At 40.7% G+C, this 20,427-nt stretch overlaps 1 protein-coding gene across 4 annotated transcripts in view; it reads left to right on the top strand.

The window, feature by feature from the left end:
• LIMS1 (LIM zinc finger domain containing 1) overlaps positions 1-20,427 on the top strand; it is a 145,416-nt gene that overhangs the window by 70,751 nt on the left and 54,238 nt on the right. For 2 of the 4 annotated variants that reach the window (XM_066376877.1, XM_066376874.1), the window contains exon 1: positions 7,422-7,543. The exons of 1 other annotated variant lie outside the window; for it this stretch is intronic. In XM_066376877.1, the coding sequence (XP_066232974.1) occupies positions 7,437-7,543 (107 nt within the window). In that variant the 5' untranslated portion in view covers positions 7,422-7,436. Of the gene's footprint in view, positions 1-7,421; positions 7,544-20,427 lie in introns of those variants that run through there. One more of the 4 variants, XM_066376878.1, reaches the window with a different exon arrangement.

A 20,427-nucleotide genomic window follows, 5' to 3' on the forward strand; every position in this document is an offset into this window, starting at 1 on the left:
TCCCGGATAGGGGTTTGGGGGTTGGGAATAAGAGGAGGGGGGCTGATGGGGAGCCCGGCACCCAGATCCAGCAGGAAATGCTGGAGCCAGAGGCAGGACAGGGCCAGAACTTCCTGCAAGAAAATTGGGGTTGGACATCCTGAAAACTCGTGTAAGAGCCAATAGTAGGCGGAGAATGGCCTGATAGAGGAGGGACTTAAGAACGCAGTGGAGAAGGGAGGGGCCCCTGGCCAGCAGGGGAGGAGAAAGAGAGACTGGTAGTGGTGAGTAAGAAACAGGATTTTGCAAAGTGAGGGGAGGGTCTCTCGGCAGGAAGAGACCCGAGCAAAGAGGTCTGCAGAGGTACCAGAGAGAAGTCCCGAGAGAGGGGCTCCCTGGGAGTCAGGCAGGAGGGAAAGAGAGTTGGGAGTCTGCGGAGAAGGAAAGATCAGGAGTGGAGGTTTTAGGTGAGGTTTCTCTGGCCAGAAAAAGGGCCTGCGTGGAGGAACAGGTGGCACAGAGATTAAGGACAGGTGTGCGAATAACTAGAAGCTGTGAATGTAAGAGATCTCTAATCAGTTTCCAGCTTTTTTGGCGATAGTTAAATTGGTGAAGGTGTTAAAACCGAAAGTCCCTTCAGGAGGCTAATTCAGTGGGTTCTGTAGCCTGGCCACAGTGGAGAAGAACAGTTTCTTCTTCTTTAGGGAGGGAGATTCCTGTGCCCCCACGGCTGCCCTCAGTCCTTGGAGTGGTCAGAATTGAGGATTGGCATCCCAAAGCTCAAGCTCTGGCCATGAACGGATAAGGTAAAGTGGATGTGCTCAGGACATCTTCATGGTTACAAGCATTCAGAACGGAAAGACTTCCCTGACATAAATACGGTTTCCAGACAGGGAGTCTTGGCGGAAAGAACTCAAGGGTGGCTGGAGGCAGGGGACTTATGGCACCGTGCACCGAAGTGGGTGGAAGGTCGAAGATCCTGGTTCTTTCTCGGAGGGGGAGGGAAGAGGAGCGGTCCTTGCAGACTTCAACTCCTCCCAGGTTTCGGCACCAAAATGTAAGGTATTTTTCCCCACTGAGAAGGAAGAAAGGGGCCAGAGCCACGAAGTATGGAATAATAAAAGGCTTTATTGAGTACAGAGTGCTTCCCGCCTGACGAGATTCCCTGGCCCCGAGAAAAGATGGAGGCCAGGGAAGTCACAAGGTGTGACCCGCGTGAAAGATATTTAAAGGGTCCCTAGGGTGGTCACGCTAATATGATGTAGTGAAATCTCACTGGCTGACGGAGGTGTCGCTCTTTTCCAAAGGGCTCCTGGGAAGTTTCTTTTGGCGTACTTGATTGTGGGCGGTCCTAGCCAAAGTTCCCGGGAGGGTCTGAATTCCCCACATGACCATTCCCCATTATCCACCAACCTTACACTCACCTTAACAATTTTGTTCCTTAACAGCCGTTAAGCATAGGGGAGAGAGGAGAACCCCAGAAGTCCTATGAGGTATCAAGTGCTTCACTGGAATTGTCTAAGAACCAGCAGAATCGTAGGTCAGAGATAGAGAACAGGAGTGAGGCCATGTGGAGAATCCTGTACTAAATGGAAGGCTAGAACTGGCCTTCAAAGATTGTTTAGAGTGCTAACAAAAAATTTCCTGTATGATGGACAGCATCTTAAGACAGTTGTTTGAAATTTAAAACTCATTTTAGATAGTCCTGATCTGATAATCAGCCACATTGATAACTCTGTTTCTGTAGAAAAATAGAAAAGGAAAGAAAATGAAGACTCAAAACCACCTTTGCCTGTGGTGGCCCCACCTGTGTATTAGGGTCCCCCTCCCTAGCTGCTGACAGTGCAAGAGCACTGTGCTACAGGGGCAGTGGTAGTCAGGCTGCCGCATCAGCCAGTCAAGGTTGTGTTTGGGGCATTTCTGATTTTTTCTTTCAAAAATTGTGTGGGTGCCCTGTGTTTTTTCTCTAGTTCTACCTACAGCACAGCAAAATTTCAAGGCACCTCTAAAGGGCTGCTAAAGAAAATGAGGAAGCCTCTTTTTCTCTCTTTGTGTTTTCGATGAGAAGACAGTGTTTAAAAGAGCTTTTCACTAAGCCCCTGAATTTTATTTTATTCAGTTGTAACAATTTTATTAGAATGAAAGCATTGATTTACTGAAATTCCTATTTTGTCAGTACAGACATTTTAAGAGTTAGAGGGCAAGAATTGTTTTGGTTTGTTGTTCTATAGCTTAGGAACTTTTCTTCTGTTCACAGTCTTTTAACCTTAGACTCATCAAATGCAGGATTTGTCCTACATTCATCCTACAGTAGGTATTTCCTGTCTTGTTAACCTTCAGTAGTTACCAAGCTCTTTTTCCTTATCAGCATGATGCTTTTTTAAAACCTCTTTTAAAAAAGAGCTCTTTTACTTACATTTTTGCATAAAAACAAGTGCTATTTAATGTTGAGGTTTCTGTGTTTGGAATGAATACAAATTTGTGTTTTATTCATCAGGCATCTCTTCTGTTTTGATACTTGAAGTAAAAAAACCCAAAAAAAACAAAAAACTAAAAATTGGTTATTTCTCTTGGTTTGTTTTTCACCCGTCTTGACAAAAATGTGAGAATTAGACATCTTAGGGATCTAATATTATATGTTTTTATTATAGTATACGTTAAACTTTTCTGTATTTTAGACCTTTGTAGGCTCCTACGGCTCTATACGGAAGACTTATAAATCTTTTAGATTATTTCTGCTTTTTTTTGAGTAAGCAGCATAGTCAAAATTCAGAAGGTATGAAGTATATAGTGGAAAGGCTTTCTTGTGCTGCTCCTCCACAGGCACCCTATATTATCTCTCAGTTTTTGTGCCTCCTTCCAGTGAAAGAATGGGATACATTTGTCATATACTTTTTAAAATGTCTTTTATTACTAATTAAATCTAGTGTAGTAACAAAATAGTAATTGTTATTCCTGCATCTTTAAAAACATACATTATAGCCTGACCTGTGGTGGCGCAGTGGATAAAGCGTCAACCTGGGAATGCTGAGGTCGCCGGTTCGAAACCCTGGGCTTGCCTGGTCAAGGCACATATGGGAGTTGATGCTTCCAGCTCCTCCCCCCTTCTCTCTCTCTGTTTCTCTCTCTCCCTCTCTCCTCTCTAAAAATGAATAAATAAAATTTAAAGAAAGTATTTAAAAAAAAAGAAATATAGAAAAAAAAAACAAAAAAACATACATTATAGCAGGGGTCCCCAAACTACGGCCCGCAGGCCGCATGCGGCCCCCTGAGGCCATTTATCCGGCCCCTGCTGCACTTCCGGAAGGGGCATCTCTTTCATTGGTGGTCAGTGAGAGGAGCATAGTTCCCATTGAAATTACTGGTCAGTTTGTTGATTTAAATTTACTTGTTCTTTATTTTAAATATTGTATTTGTTCCCGTTTTGTTTTTTTACTTTAAAATAAGATATGTGCAGTGTGCATAGGGATTTGTTCATAGTTTTTTTTTATAGTCCGGCCCTCCAATGATCTGAGGGACAGTAAACTGGCCCCCTGTGTAAAAAGTTTGGGGACCCCTGCATTATAGCCTGACCTGTGGTGGTTGCCAGTTTGAAACCCTGGGCTTTCTCCATCAAGGCACAAGCAATCAATTAACAACTAACAATCAATTAAAGTGAAGCAACTACTATCTCTCTCTCCCTGCCCTTCACTCCCTCTTTCTCTAAAATAATAATAATAAAATAAAAACACGGACCTATGGTGGCGCAGTGGGATAAAGCATTGACCTGGAATGCTGAGGTCGCCGGTTCGAAACCCTGGGCTTGCCAGGTCAAGGCACATATGGGAGTTGATGCTTCCTGCTCCCCCCCCTTCTCTCTCTCTCTCTCTCTCTCTCTCTCTCTTTCTCTGTCTCCTCTAAAAAATGAATAAATAAAAATAAAAACATACATTATATTTTGATGGCAGCTATAGAAAGTTGTCTGTTGTTCATTGGGACCATGGAACCAGGGTGACAAGTGGCATCCCTAGGTAGCATCTGCATGTTCTAAGCGAAGGAGTAAGATATACACTCTGTATTTTTATGGTGTGCCTTAATTCTTGCATTTATAATACAGATACACTTTGAGAGACAAATAGATTCTTTTTTTTTTCTTTCTCTTTTTTTTTTTTTTTGTATTGTTTTGAAGTTGGAAACAGGGAGACAGTCAGACAGACTCCCACATGCGCCCGACCGGGATCCACCCAGCATGCCCACCAGGGGGCGATGCTCTGCCCATCTGGGGCGTTGCTCTGTTGCGACCAGAGCCATTCTAGTGCCTGAGGCAGAGGCCACAGAGCCATCCTCAGCGCCCGGGCCAACTTTGCTCCAATGGAGCCTTGGCTGCGGGAGGGGAAGAGAGAGAGAGAGAGGAAGGAAGGAGAGGGGGAGGGATGGAGAAGCAGATGGGTGCTTCTCCTGTGTGCCCTGGCTGGGAATTGAACCCGGGACTCCTGCACTCCAGGCCGACGCTCTACCGCTGAGCCAACCAGCCAGGGCTTTTTTTTTTTTTTTTTTAAGGGGAAGAACCTTTTTCTTCCACCACTTTTATTTTATTTGTTTATTTTTTTTACAGAGAGAGAGAAAGAGACAGAGAGACAGACAGGGACAGACAGACAGGAACGGAGAGATGAGAAGCTTCAATCATTAGTTTTTCGTTGCACATTGCGACACCTTAGTTGTTCATTGATTGCTTTCTCATATGTGCCTTGACTGCGGGCCTTCAGCAGACCGAGTAACCCCTTGCTCGAGCCAGCAACTTTGGGTCCAAGCTGGAGAGCTTTTGCTCAAACCAGATGAGCCCGCGTTCAAGCTAGCGACTTCAGGGTCTCGAACCTGTGTCCTCGGCATCCCAGTCCAACGCTCTATCCACTGCACCACCGCCTGGTCAGGCAGATTAATGTTTTATTTCTTGGTGTAAAAGAAAGTTTCAGACCCGATTTCCCTGTGCTCTTGTTGGGGGGATTTTAGAACGAAAGAAGCTGATACAAATTAGCGAAAGAGAAATTATAGGAACCATAAAGTCAAACTGTTGGCTAAGAACTTGCCAAAATCCTAGCCTGTGTTTGATATACTACTGTGTATTCAGTGGGATTCAACCAGATTGGAGGCCAGACCCCTGCCTGCTCTTGCACTAATATCATTTGGAGTTGACTGATAAAAGAGGGGAAGGGCGATGGGAGGGCTGGGTGAAAAGGTGAAGGGGTTAGCAGTATAAATTGGTAGCTGCAGAATAGCTACAGAAATGTGGATTCAGCATTGAGAATATATTGTGGTACTATTTATGTGGCCAGGTGTTACTTGAAGCATCAGAGGACCACTCTGTAAAATACATGATTTTCTTGTTATTCTTTTTCTTTTTTTTAAGCGAGAGAGTGGAAAGAGGCACAGTCAGGGATAGACAGGAAGGAAGAGAGAAGAGAAGCATGATCTCATAGTGTTTGGCACCTTAGTTGTTCATTGATTGCTTTCTCACATGTGCCTTGACATGGGGGGGCATGCTCCAGCAGAGCCAGAGATCTTGGGCTCAAGCCAGCAACCTTTGAGCTAAAGCCAGTGACCCCAAGCTCAAGCTGGTGAGCCCACACTCAAGTCAGTGACCTCAGGGTTTCAAACCTGAGTCCTCCGCATCCCAGGCTAACATTCTATCCACTACACCACCACCTGGTCAGGCAAGTACACTATTTTCTAACCACTGTGCTGTACAACTGAAACTACAGGATAATATTGAGTGTTAACTGTAATTTAAAAAATATTAAAGAGGAAAAAACAAATTTACCCCATATTATCCAACCTCCGTTATTTACAAACCCCCTTGCAAACACTCACCTATACCCCACCCCCAAACCCAAAACCTCCTTTCTGACTTTGTCACTATCTAGGATCAAGTGCACAGATAAATACAAGACCTGCACAGGTACCGCAGTGGTGCTTACACTGAGGTGCACACTTTATGGCCAGTGGCGCATTCAGAATAGGTACTTACAGATTTAGAAAGTTATTGAATGGAATTTGGGAGAAGAAACCACCTTTCAGTTATGAATTTGTGAGTAATATTTAATGGGGTAAAGGCGCTTCCTTTCTAAAGAGGATTTAGAGCAGGGTAATCAGCCTTTTTATACCTACCGCCCACTTTTGTATCTGTTAGTAGTAAAATTTTCTAACCGCCCACCAGTTCCACAGTAATGGTGATTTATAAAGTAGGGAAGTAACTTTACTTTATAAAATTTATAAACCAGAGTTACAGCCAGTTAAAGCATATAATGATAATTACTTACTAAGTACTTTATGTTGGATTTTCGTTAAGTTTGGCAGAATAAATCTTTATAAAACAACTTACTATAGTTAAATCTATCTTTTATTTATACTTTGGTTGCTCCGCTACTGCCCACCATGAAAGCTGGAACGCCCACTACTAGAGGGTGGTAGGGACCAGGTTGACCAGCACTGATTTAGAGTATAGTGTGAGAAGGAGGGATTGGCCTGCTTCTCTTACAGTTCTTCTCCCCCTCCCCCCAACCACCACCACTGTTTTTAAAGAAAATGTCCCGAGGAGCTTATGATGACTAGGCACTTATTTTTTTTTTTTTTTTTTTTTTTTTTTTCTGAAGCTGGAAACGGGGAGGCAGTCAGACAGACTCCCGCATGCGCATGACCGAGATCCACCCGGCATGACCACCAAGGGGTGATGCTCTGCCCATCTGGGGCGTTGCTCTGTTGCGACCAGAGCCATTCTAGTGCCTGAGGCAGAGGCCACAGAGCCATCCTCAGCACCTGGGCCAACTTTGCTCCAATAGAGCCTTGGCTGCGGGAGGGGAAGATAGAGAGGAAGGAGAGGGGGAGGGGTGGAGAAGCAGATGGGTGCTTCTCCTGTGTGCCCTAGTCAGGAATCGAACCTGGGACTCCGGGACTCCTGCATGCTAGGCCGACGCTCTACCACTGAGCCAACCGGCCAGGGCTGACTAGGCACTTCTTTAAACTGACAACTGCTTGTGGAATGTTAATGGTTTCCTGACAAATAAAACAGGGCAGGGCCCTTCTTTAGTCATCACCTGACTGGAGCTTTTAGCCCAGTTTTAATGCAGACAGATGCTGGAAAGATTTATAAAGGAATTGGTGTAATTATTTATAACAATTAAATTTTGCTTATAAGTAAACAAGTGAGCAACCCAGATCACTTTTCTTCCCCCCTCCCAGACACACACACCCCCTCCAAGGTGAGGGGCCCAGAGATAAGGCAAGCTGGGCCTTGCAAAGGAGGGTGTGAACCAGCAGAGAAACAGGAAGCTGTGTGCTTCGGGGCCAACCTGCCTGAAGGTTTCTGACTCTGGTCAGGTGTGCTGAGGCTCCGCAGCAGGGACAGTCTTTCCGAGCCCTGGCAGCCACGCTGCTCAGCATAAGTGTGTTAAAGTGTCTGTAATTTATGTGTAGAGAGAATTATGACTACATTGCAGCTTAAAGAGCTTTCACATTCAGGTCTCTACAGGAGAAGACGAGATCGTCCTGATAGTTTGAGACTAAATGGGTTACCGAAGGCAGAGCTAAGGTGAGTGCAAAGTCATGGTTGGCTTAAAGTCAAGGCACCTAACAATTGCAGTGAGATTCTTACCAAAGTGGACACGTTGAAAGGATTCCACTAGGAACCTCTTAGTCTGTAATTAAAGATTGAACACAATCCCAGATTTTGCTTAATTGGAACTGTGTAAAACTAGAATTCTTTCTCCCATTTCTTTACAAATCCCATAAATTATTTTAGCTCTACTCTAAACCAGTACTATTTTTGTCTATAAAAAAATATTTAATTACCACAGTAACATTTAAAACTGGAGACAATTGATTTTACCCTCTTGGTTGATTACTTTGGTTTATTAGAACATGTTTTTGTGAGGAATTTTTCTTAAGTTTTGGTGGTGAGTATAGTTTGTGGTGTTTTGAGTGGGGGTCAGGGAGTGTTCATATAGGACTCTTTGTTATTGAAATGATTTAACAGAGGAATGCAGGGAAACTATTGCATGTAACCTAGGAAAGAAGGACATCAAAACTCTGGAGATCATTTTACCTAAAAAGGTTAGGGGTTTTGTTTTTAAACTTAATTTACCTCAAACAACACAATTTTGGGTTTTGTTACAATGATCAAATTATCTTTAGATTTTGGATCTGAAAAACCCGTGTGACTTAAAGCTATATGTTAAAATACAGTTACCTTGAAGCATTTAGATTTTCTGTCTCTGTAATGAAGTGTTCCTGTGTTAGTGCTGACAGAAAGCTCTAATAGAGGGAGACTTCCTTTTCCCTTTGTTCCCTGTGCTGGATGGATAATGTGTTCCTAATTTGTTCCTGGGCTCTCGGAGGCTTGACTGTTCCAGCTGGATGGTGGAGGGGTATTTATATGTATATGTATTATAGTGTTCTTTTTCCTATAAATTCATTTTTAGAGTTTAAGTTCTTTATTTGAATTTGACAGAGAAAAATGACAAGGAAGCTTTTATTTTTTTCCCCAACCCCCCATTATCTTCTCCTTTGTCAACCATCAGCTTCTTCTCTGTATCTGTGTCTAGATTTTAACCCTTTGAGTAGTAAGAACGTTCAAATACCTCCTAATGCCTCCTGACCATCCAGAGTATGATCAATTTATTTTAAAAATGTGTAAGGCAACATTAAAAAAAGGCAAATGTATGTTCTTCTTTCCATAAATTGGTTATCAAACAAACATTATTTTAAGTTAATAAAACTGGAACTAATTTCATTTTTTGAAGGAAAAAAAACTCACTCATGGGGGTTAGCAAGCATGAAATAAAACTCACTACTCAAAGGGTTAATCTCCCACAGGTAAGTAAAGTCATACAGTATTTGCCTGTCTCTGACTTATTTCAACATAGCCAGCTCTACTACAGGAACTATACTTTGAGGGGGAACATTTCTTTGGAAATTATCTACTCTTTTACTACCTTTGAAAGGAATAGTAACATTAAAGAACTATTATTGACACTAATATTATTAGCATTTTCCCCTACCATATCAGGTGTCTCTTAATTATATTCAATGTATCAAGTATGAATTGATTAGACTAAAAAGAACTTAAAAGTGTCAAAGTTTAAAATGTTATAAATTTTTAAGCATAAGTTCTACTGAAAATACTGCGCTTTCTCTTGCTAACCAGATAGGCTGTTTGCAGTGACCTCTAAAACTGATATTTGATTGTAGACCCCAGTCTACTTTTGATCCAAGAGTGGAAAGTTACCAAAAGCAGTTTTAATTTTAGCTTTGGGATCCTAAGAAATATTCTTTTAAAAATAATGTAGATATATAACATACCATTTGAGGCCAAGCATCCTTATTTTCAGACAGTAGGGAAAGTACCTGTGTCTGCCAGAGGGGTAGTCATTGGAGAGTTAGTGACATTTGAAGAACAGGATTTTTCTCTGTTGTCTGGAATTTAAATTAAAGGGGAAAGAGTAATTATTAAGAAGTATTGCTCATTTCTTTAGATTCAGAAGATATATTTTTCCACCCTTCTGGTGATTCGGTTTTTTGGTGGTAATGAGAGTTAAGTTTCTGTCTCTTCTTTGTCTCTTAATGCAGAGAGAATGACCATTTTTCTTATTTTAGTAGTGCAGTGCTAAGCTAGGAGAAGTAGACAATTGTCTGTTTTTCCATGGACTTTTTATCAATTAAGAGAGGCAGGGGGTTTTCTTTACTAGTATATTTTTAGTATTCAGTTCAGTTTTCTTAGCTAGTAGGAATTAGGGCCTAGGATTTTGAAATTGGGCACCCTTGTGCCACTCAGATAAGGGATGTCATCTTGTTGAACCTGTTTGTTTCTCTTTAAATGAGGATGAAAATAACTACTATTATCAAGCACCATTTATTTCATAAAATCCTCACCCGCACCTTAGTGAGGGATTATTATTATCTTATAAACAGTGCTGTAGGGCAATGCCTTTCCTGCATTGTTTGACTAATTCTTATCAAGTGCCTAACTGTGTGCTACCATGCAGTGTTGGGTCCCACGCAGTTATTCCCCTCAAGGAACACACTGAATGTGACCAACAGATACTCTTCCTAGGATCGTATTTAGTGTTGAATATATGTACTATCAAATTTCTTTCATGCCGTCTTCTCAAGTATTACACATGACCCATTCCTACTCACATTCCTTCTTTATCAGTAACGTTCATTTTCTTGGCTCGTCTGTGGACTCTAGCAGAGCAGAACAACAGTCAGACTAAAAAAGGCTGTGCTCGCTGTCAGAAAATACTTTTCTCTTAAGCTTAAGTAAAAAGAGTGTGCTTTGAAACATAATTCAAGTATTTAAAGAGCACTGTGATAAACATGAGAATAGTTCTGACGTTAAACAAGAAATGGTTTAAAACAAGCATGTAGAAGGCAGCATGAAAAACCCTGACTATATAGATTTTTGTTTTAAAGTATTAAGTATTGTATAATCTAAAACATATTATGCATGCATACTTCTGTACAATGGAATACTACCCACTGTATTTTGAGGGTTGTGTTATAGTGATTTATCTTATTTAAATAGTAATTGTCACTACTAGAGAAAGTGTCCTTTGGTCTTTTATCTTTAGTTCTAGAATACAGCCTTAATTTTGGCTAGAATCTGACATAGCTAAGAAGCAATTGGAAATGTTTTGCTTTATATAGCTAAATAATAAAGATTTGGATAAAGCATGTACATTTGTTTATACACAAGGATTCTACACATAAAACTGTGTCCGCACACAGGTAGTCCTTGAGCCTCTCTCCTCATGACCTGGGGAACTGATAAGACTTTAGGACCTTCCAGTTTAAGTGGTGGATTGAATCAAGGGAAGCATCTCACATTCCTGTTATTCCTGTTCCAATGGGCTCAGAAATTGAGCCTCACTTTTATAGGGCATTAACCCTTCCTTCCCTGAAATTTTTGTTGCCCAAAAGCATTTAAGATATATATGTGTGTGTGTGTGTGTGTGTGTGTGTGTGTGTGTGTGTATATATCCTAGCTGTTAAATTACATTGTCCCCACAGTACAAAAAACACTTTTTTTGAGAAACCTAAATGAAAAACACATCTGAACAATCCACAACCTCACCTTTATTTAAATTCTCAAAGTCACTTTGGCTCTGCCTCAAAGATAAAGGATCTGTAAATAACTGATTGGGGACAGCTGAAAATTCAAGTCTTTGCTGGTTGAATCCAAAACACTTTCATTCAGGAGTCAGCAAACTGTGACCCTCAGGCCCAATCTAGCTCACTTCCTAATTTTCATGGCCCACAAATTTAGGATGGATTTTTACAGACTTCAGATGTTGAGGGGAGGGGGATAAGAATATTTCACGACATAAAAATTACATGAAATTCAGATTTCAGTGTCCATTAATAAAGTTTTATTGGAACACACCCCTGTGCCTAAAAGGACAAAAGTCTTTCTTCTCTAGTCTCATGTTAAAAACAGGACTTTTGCTTTTTGCCTATTGTTCCCACTCTCTTCCTACTGTTGCGGTGACAGCTGGATCAAATCAGGGCTGTGTCAGCCTGTTGAGATGAATATGAATCAAGAAAATGTACTTAGAATTTGATCCCATGGAAAGATGACTGAATGAACATCTTTATGATTTCCTTTTCCATCCTTTTCCTCATGGAATGGCATAACTTGGAATGGGAGGAATTGCAGAGAAAAGTAACTTTACTTTCTGGTTGTTAAACCTTCTGTTGGGTGATGGGCACCCAGTGCAAAGTGCAGAGCACATGTCATGGAAATGTACACTTGAAACCTATTTAATCTCAGTAACCAATGTCACCCCAATAAAAATAAAAAGTAAGTGTAAATAAATCTTCTGAGTTCATATCTTTTAAGATATAGAATATAGTCGTTTTTAAGTAATGGGAATGTCCTTGACTTGGTTTGAGATTAGAAAACACAGATCACGCGTTCATGAATAATACATTACTCTTGATTGAGTCCATATTATGGGCCAAGAACTGTATTAAGAACCTCCATGTTTTTGTTTTTAACTCACAATTCTAAAAGGGAGGAGTAGGGAGCCCAAGGCTGTAAAAGGTGGTTATTGTTATAAGTAACTGGTTCCTGTCTTTGATTTAAATACGTTAGTACCTCAAGTTCAGCTAAGGTTAGAATTGGTCAGCCTAGGATGTGCATTTCTTGCATACCCATTTTGCAATCTGCTGATCATTTTCTGGCCTACCCATTAATTGAAAAAAACTATTTGTATTGAAATATAGTCTGTTGGATAACAAGATAAAGTTGCAACTTTGCCATTTTTGTCTGTTCTCATTATTTAATGGTTTAGTGAGAACACATTTAATTTTCCTAATCATGACTACATTGCACACTAATAACAGATATTTTGCTGTTTGGTACAGAGTAGTATTAGTTTGCCAATATTGCTTTTTAAAGGGTAGTAGTGCTTTCTTATATGTGTTTTAGAGTGTAATCCATAAATATACAGTGGAATATTATTCAGCCATGAAAAAGAAAGGAAATCCTTCCACTTGCGACAACATGGATGAACCCTGAGGGCATTATGATAGGTGAAATAAGTTAGTGAAATATAAATATTTTATGATCTCACTTATGTGTGGTATCTACAAAAACTGAACTTGTAAAAACAAGAGTAGCATGGTGGTGGCCAGGGGTAGGAGGTGTCGGGAAATTGGAGAGATTGTTTTAAGGGTACAAATTTGCAACTAGTTCAAGATATCTAGTGCACAACATAATGATTGTAGTCAACAGTACTGTATTAAAAACATCAATTGCTAAGAGACTTAAGTCTTCTTTATTGAATTTATTGGGTTGACATCGGTCCACAAAACCATTCAGGTTTCAAGTGTACAAATCAACAAAGCACCATCTTCACACTGCATTGTGTACCCATTGTTCCAAGCAAAGTCTAAAAAACTAAATCATAACTTTTCTCAACCCCCCCCCAAAATGGTAATTATATGACATGATAAAGGAGGTAGCTAATGCTACTGTAGTAGTCATATTGCAATATATAGTGTAAATGTATCATGCCAACACACTGTATACCTCTTATACAATGTTATATGTCAATTATATTTAAAAGTTTTTTGAAAGAATGTAATTCACAAGCATTGCAATATTGTAATAACTGGTTTTACCAGCAGGACTCCTTACCCTCCACCCCCCTGATGGAGAGAGGGCTCCCCCTGGCCAGAGAGGCCTTTGCTTTACTTCTGCATCTCTGGCATCCACCACAGTGCCTGCTAGGCACTCAATGTCCGGTAGCTCTTCCTCATTTAATGAATGAAGAGATAAGAAACTAAACTGGCTTAGAGGTACCTCTTTCATTCTCGATTAAATTCCTTTTACTCTGACTACTTCCCTAATCTTAATTATAAGTTATGTACAGTATCGCACTAAGAGAAGCCTAAAAAGGCATATGTCTGCCAAAGTACAGTTCATGATCCCCTTTTTCCTCCAGTAGTTTTGGAAAGCTTAGTTTCTGAAAGGAAATATATTTTTATCCACTATATATAGGATGAAATATTTCTATAGTTATGGAATATATGCTATAATTAAAAAGCAATGGTCATGCTTGACAACTGGGTGTTAAAGGAATAGTTGAAAGAGGCAGAAGGTCTTTAGATAAGGATTTCTCTTCGGTTTTTCTGTACTGCTGGGATACATTCAGAAATGGAATTCAACTGCAGCAGAGTCAATTTGTAAATGTGTTACCAATACACACAAAAAATTTTTAATAGCAATAAATGCCAAGATGTTAATCATTATAATTGCTTTTCTTAAAGTATCTGTTATAAATCACTTCTAAAACAAACAAAAAAAATAGGTGACTAAACTTGAGCTTTAATTATATTACTTTGGATAGATGCTATTAAATCAAAATAGTACTATTTGTTTTATATATTTTTATGTATCTTAGAAACATAGCCACTTAGTTGTGTATCTGTGTGACCTGGTGGCTGTTCTGTGATTAAAACAAATTTTTGATACAGATATTTTTAATAGAAATTCCACTTTTAGAAATAATTATTTTTTTTTAATATAAAGCTCCTTTATTTTTTTAATGGTTGTTAGTTTCTTAGAGCTGCTGCAACAAAGTACCTCAAACTGGATAGTCAAACCATAGAAATGTGTTCTCTCAAAGGGTCTGAGGGCCAGAGGTCAGAAATCATTGTCAGCAGGGTTGAATCCTTTTGAAACTAGAAGGGGAGATTCCTTCTTTGTCTCTTCTAGCTTCTAGTGTTGGCTCACAATGCTTCAAGTTTGGCTTCCAGGCGCACCATGCTGATCTCCACCTCTTTCATCATATGGCCACTTTCTCCGTATATGTCTGTCTTCTCATGGCATATTCTCTACATGTCTGTCTCCTGGCTTCTTTATATTAGTACACCAGTCATAGTGGATGAAGGGCCCTACTCCATCTTGTTCTTAATTATATCTACATAAACTTTTAAACAAATATTTTTTTTTATTCATTTTAGAGAGGAGAGGGAGAGAGAGAGAGAGGAGAGACAGAGAGAAGGGGGGAGGAGCAGGAAGCATCAACTCCCATATGTGCCTTGACCAAGGAAGCCCAGGGTTTCGAACCAGTGACCTCAGTATTTCCAGGTCGATGCTTTATCCACTGCGCCACCACAGGTCAAGCCTATCTACATAAACTTTTAAAATAAGGTCATATTCACAAGTAGCAGGGACAGAATTCAGCCCACAGCAGTGGTCTGTTTGTACAGTAATGTATAAGATTAAAGATCATTCCATTGTATAGTGGTTTTTGGGGGGTGTTTTTTGTTTTGTTTTGTTTTGACAGAGATAAGGACAGATAGGGACAGGCAGGAAGGGAGAGAGATGAGAAGCATCAATTCTTTGTTGTGGCACCTTAGTTGTTCATTGATTGCTTTCTTATATGTGCCTTGGCCAGGGGGCTACAGCAGAGTGAGTGATTCCTTGCTCAAGCCAGCGACCTTGGGCTCAAGCCAGCAACCTTTGGGCTTAAGCCAGCAACCATGGGGTCATGTCTATGATCCCACACTCAAGCCAATGACCCTGCACTCAAGCCGGGGACCTCAGGGTTTCAAACCTGGTCCTCTGTGTCCCAGTCCAGTGCTCTATCCACTGCACCATTGCCTGGTCAGGCCATTGTGTAGGTTTTGTTTTGTTTTTTGGTTGTTGTTTTTTTAAGAAAAAAGCTTTGTTGAACTTAAACTAACGGATCTCAATAAGGTGCATGATTTTAATGTCTAGTTTGTCATTGTGCACAGTCTTCCTCATACCAGTTTACAATCTTTCCTTCCCTCATTCTCTTCTCTGCATTTCTGGTCATATTCTTTTTGTGTGTGTGTGTATTTTTCCGAAGTTAGAAGCAGGGAGGTAGTCAGACAGACTCCCACATGTACCTGACCGGGATCCACCTGGCATGCCCATCAGGGGGCGATGCTCGGCCCATCTGGGTCGTTGCTCCATTGCAGACAGAACTGTTCTAGTATCTGAGGTGGAGCCCATGGAGCCATCCTCAGTGCCCGGGCCAACTTTGCTCCAGTGGAGCCTTGGCTGCCAGAGGGGAAGAGAGAGAAAGGAAGGAAATGAGGAAGGGTGGAGAAGCAGATGGGCGCTTCTCCTGTGTGCCCTGGCTGGGAATTGAACCTGGGACTTCCACACGCCTTGCGGATGCTCTACCACTGAGCCAACCAGCCAGGGCCTCTGGTCAACTTTTTATCTGCTTTTTGTCACTCTAGATTTATTTGCATTTTTTAGAATTTTATATAAATAGAATTCATTCAAGAATTTACCTTTTTTTTTTTTACTTCTTTAACTCATAATTATTTTGAGATTCATCCATGCCATATGTTCAATGAACATTGTATGTATGTTCAATGACATTGTATGTTCAATCATTAGATTGTTTGAATGGTAAAGTTTTTCAATTTTAGTTATTTGGAGGAATGTAGTGGTATTGCATTGTAGTTTTTATTTACATTTCCTGAATGATTTCATGAAGTTGTGTGTCATTTCATGTGCCTATTTGCAGTCCATATATCTTCTTTGGCAAAATGCTCTTCAGGTTTTTTACCAATATTTTATTGAGTTGTTTCATATAGTATTAAGTTACAACAGTGCTTTATGTATTTTAGATAAAAGTCTTTTGTCAGGTAATATTTTGCCAATGTCTCCTCATAGTTTGTGGTTTGTCTTCTCATTTTTATAAGTATCTTTTGAAAAGCAAAGGTTTTTTATTTTGAGAGTTTATTGATTTTTTAAATTTTATATAAAGTTTATGCTTTTTAGTATATGTGCTGGCAAAGTGAGCACAAGTTTGTGCTTTTGTATTTAGGAAACCTTTCCAAAACTCAGTCAGATTATTAATAAATGTGATCCATATAAACATAAGTTCATGAAATATTTTTTGCTTTATTTGGTTGTTGTACGGCTTCATAATCTTTGAGCCTTCACAGTAGCCCTGTGAGTTAGGCATATTTCCCCATCATAGAAAAGGGCAAAAACTCTTAGAGACACGATTAGAATTTGCACTCAGTGCCATACCCACTTGTGTCTTATAAGTATGAGCTCTTTTTTTTTTTTTTTTTTTTAACATACAAGGAGATCATTTATTTATTTATTTATTTATTTTTACAGAGGCAGAGATAGACAGGGACAGACAGACAGGAACGGAGAGAGATGAGAAGCATCAATCATCAGTTTCTCGTTGCGTGTTGCAACTTCTTAGTTTTTCATTGATTGCTTTCTCACATGTGCCTTGACCGTGGGCCTTCAGCAGACCGAGTAACCCCCTGCTGGAGCCAGCGACCTTGGGTCCAAGCTGGTGAGCTCTTTGCTCAAGCCAGATGAGCCCACGCTCAAGCTGGTGACCTCGGGGTCTCGAACCTGGGTCCTTCCACATCCCAGTCCGACGCTCTATTCACTGCGCCACCACCTGGTCAGGCAAGTGTGAGCTCTTAACCACAAAACTTAGTCTTCATTTTGGCTTTAGATTAAGATTTATTCCACTGAAGATCTGAATACACTTGATCATATCTTAAAAATTAAAAAATTACCATCAAACTTTTATGGACCTTTACCATAAAAGTAAAGGTCCTGTATTGGCTTGGGTAATAAAATTTTTCTGCTTCTTTTTAGATACATGCCAGAAAAAATAACTAGTTTTAAAAAGGTAGAAAATATTCCGTGTATGTGTTAAAATGAATATATTGCTTAAAATTCAACATTTTAGAAGAATATCCAGGTTTTAACTTGCCTAAAATATTGTCCTCTGACCCTCGTAATCAGTGTGAAGCTGCAGTGAACCACTGCATGTAGGATGTTTGCTTAGGTTTAACAACTTCTTATGCTAGCTTTATTTTTTAATCTAACTACAGAATTTGTTGGGACAAAACTGAAACTGCAGTGTTTAGGAAAGTTTCAGTAACATTTCCAGGTGTAAATTCCAGAAAATAAATTCTTTGTTTCGTAGTAAAAACTAATGACAGTAATGTTGGAAAAATCTTAGAGATTAAACGGTTGTTGCTGGTATTTGAACAGTGAAGTTTTCTGAATGGATGGCCAGTTTAAAAGATCAGAAGTTCTTCTGGATCTGGAATCGTCCTTCATGTGCCAATCAGAAAATGCCTTTAAATGGATTCCATTGTTTCTTTGGCACAAATTTTAGTTCTGTCTCTTCTTTTTTTTTTTTTTTTTTTTTTTGTATTTTTCTGAAGCTGGAAACGGGGAGAGACAGTCAGACAGACTCCCGCATGCGCTCGACCGGGATCCACCCGGCACGCCCACCAGGGGCGACACTCTGCCCACCAGGGGGGCGATGCTCTGCCCCTCCGGGGCGTCGCTCTGCCGCGACCAGAGCCACTCTAGCGCCTGGGGCAGAGGCCAAGGAGCCATCCCCAGCGCCCGGGCCATCTTTGCTCCAATGGAGCCTTGGCTGCGGGAGGGGAAGAGAGAGACAGAGAGGAAGGAGGAGGGGGGTGGAGAAGCAAATGGGCGCTTCTCCTATGTGCCCTCCTGGCCGGGAATCGAACCCGGGTCCCCCGCACGCCAGGCCGATGCTCTACCACTGAGCCAACTGGCCAGGGCCAGTTCTGTCTCTTCTTAATGTCGTACTTTATTTAAACTATATATTGTTAGTCTGTGAGTTTTCTGCATCAGTTGCATTTTTATACACCAATAATGATATATCAGAAAAGGAAACCAAGAAAACAATCCCATTCACAATTGCTTCAAAAAGAATAAAATACCTAGGAATAAATTTAACCAAGGATGAAAAGATCTGTACTCAGAAAATTATAAGACACTGAAAAGAAATGAAGAGCATACAAACAAATGGAAGCATATACCATGTTAATAGATTGGAGGAATTAACACCACATTAAATGTCCATACTACCCAAAGCAATCCATAGATTCATTGCAATTTCTATCAGGATACCAAGAGTGTATTTAACAGACTTAGAACAAATATTCCAAAAACTGATATAGAACCAAAAGGACCCCAAATACGTCAACAATCTTTAGAAAAAAGAACAAAGTTGGAGGTATTGTAATACCTGATATCAAACTATACTACAAAACCATTGTAGTCAAAACAGCATGATACTGCCTGACCAGGCGGTGGTGCAGTGGATAGAGTATTGGACTGGGATGAGGAGGACCCAGGTTCGAGACCTCGAGGTCACCGGCTTGAGCACGGGCTCATCTGGTTTGAGCAAAAAGCTCACCAGCTTAGACCCAAGGTCGCTGGCTTGAGCAAGGGGTTTCTTGGTCTGCAGTCTGCTGTAGCCCCCTGGTCAAGACACATAGGAGAAAGCAAAAAATGAACAACTAAAAGTGCCACAATGAAAAACTGATGATTGATGCTCCTCTTCTCTTTCCGTTTCTGTCTGTCTGTCCCTATCTATTCCTCTCTCTGACTCTCTCTCTCTGTCTCTGTAAAAATAACAAAACAAAAACAGCATGGTACTGACATAAGAACAGGTATATAGATGAATGGAGCAGAACACAGAGCCCAGAAATAAATTTATGCCTTTATGCTTACGCCTTTATGGTCCATTTATATTTGACAAAGGAGGCAAGAGCATACAATGGCATAAATACAATCTCTTCGGTAAACAGTGTTGGGAAAATTGGACAGTTATGTGTAAAAAAGAAAAAGAAACTAGTCCTCCAACGTAAACAATACACAAGAATAAACTCGCCTGACTGGTGGTGGTGTAGTGGATAGAGCATCAACCCAGAATGCTGAGGTTCCCTGTTGAAAACCCTGAGGTCACTGGCTTGACTGTGGGCTCATCAGCTTGAGCATGGGATCACTGGCTTGAGCAGGTGGTCATCCACACAATCCCTGTTCACTTGCTTGAGCCCAAGTTTGCTGGCTTGAGCAAGGAGTCACTGGCTTGGCTTGAGTTCACTGGTCAAGGCACATATGAGAAATCAATGAACAACTAAGGCAATGAAGAATTGATGTTTCTCATCTCTCTCCCTTCCTGTCTGTCTGTCCCTCTCTCTGACTCTCTCTGTCTCTGACACACACAAAAAAAGAAAATCCTCACTACAGGAAATACTAAAGGGGGTTATCTGACCAGATACAAAGAACAAAACAAAACAAAATTACAAGTAATAATTTTAACAAAACCACAATAAAAACAAGGGTAATCTGTGACAACAATAACATAAAATGGGAGAGGATAAAAATGAGCAGTAACAAAGGAGGGTGGAGTGCAAAAGCACTCATGAAATAATGGACTCCAATAAATATGATAATTTCTTTAATAACCTAATGGTAACCACCCCTGAAAATACCACTACTGAAACACATAGCTTCAAAAAAGAAGAAACAGAGAATAGAAGTATGGAATACCATCAAACAAAAATGACAGAGAAACAAAAAAGAAGAACCAAACAAGACATAAAGCTATCAGAAAACAGTGTATAAAATGGCAGTAGGAAATCCTCACATGTCAATAATTACACTAAATATAAATGGCTTGAACTTACCAATAAAGAGGCACAGAGCCCTGGCCGGTTGGCTCAGCAGTAGAGAGTCGGCCTGGTGTGCGGGGGACCCGGGTTCGATTCTCGGCCAGGGCACATAGGAGAAGCGCCCATTTGCTTCTCCACCGCCCCCCTCCTTCCTCTCTGTCTCTCTCTTCCCCTCCCGCTGGGGATGGCTCCTTGGCCTCTGCCCCAGGCGCTAGAGTGGCTCTGGTCGCGGCAGAGCGACGCCCCGGAGGGGCAGAGCGTCACCCCTGGTGGGCGTGCCGAGTGGATCCCGGTCGGGCGTGTGCGGGATACTGTCTGACTGTCTCTCCCCGTTTCCAGCTTCAGAAAAATACCAAAAAAAAAAAAGAGGCACAGAGTAGCAGATTAGATCAAGAAGCAAAACCCAACAGTATGCTGCCTTCAAGAGACACATCTAAGCTACAAGGA

The sequence above is a fragment of the Saccopteryx leptura genome, chromosome 3 (genome assembly GCF_036850995.1).
Source record: "Saccopteryx leptura isolate mSacLep1 chromosome 3, mSacLep1_pri_phased_curated, whole genome shotgun sequence".
Lineage (NCBI taxonomy): Eukaryota > Metazoa > Chordata > Mammalia > Chiroptera > Emballonuridae > Saccopteryx > Saccopteryx leptura.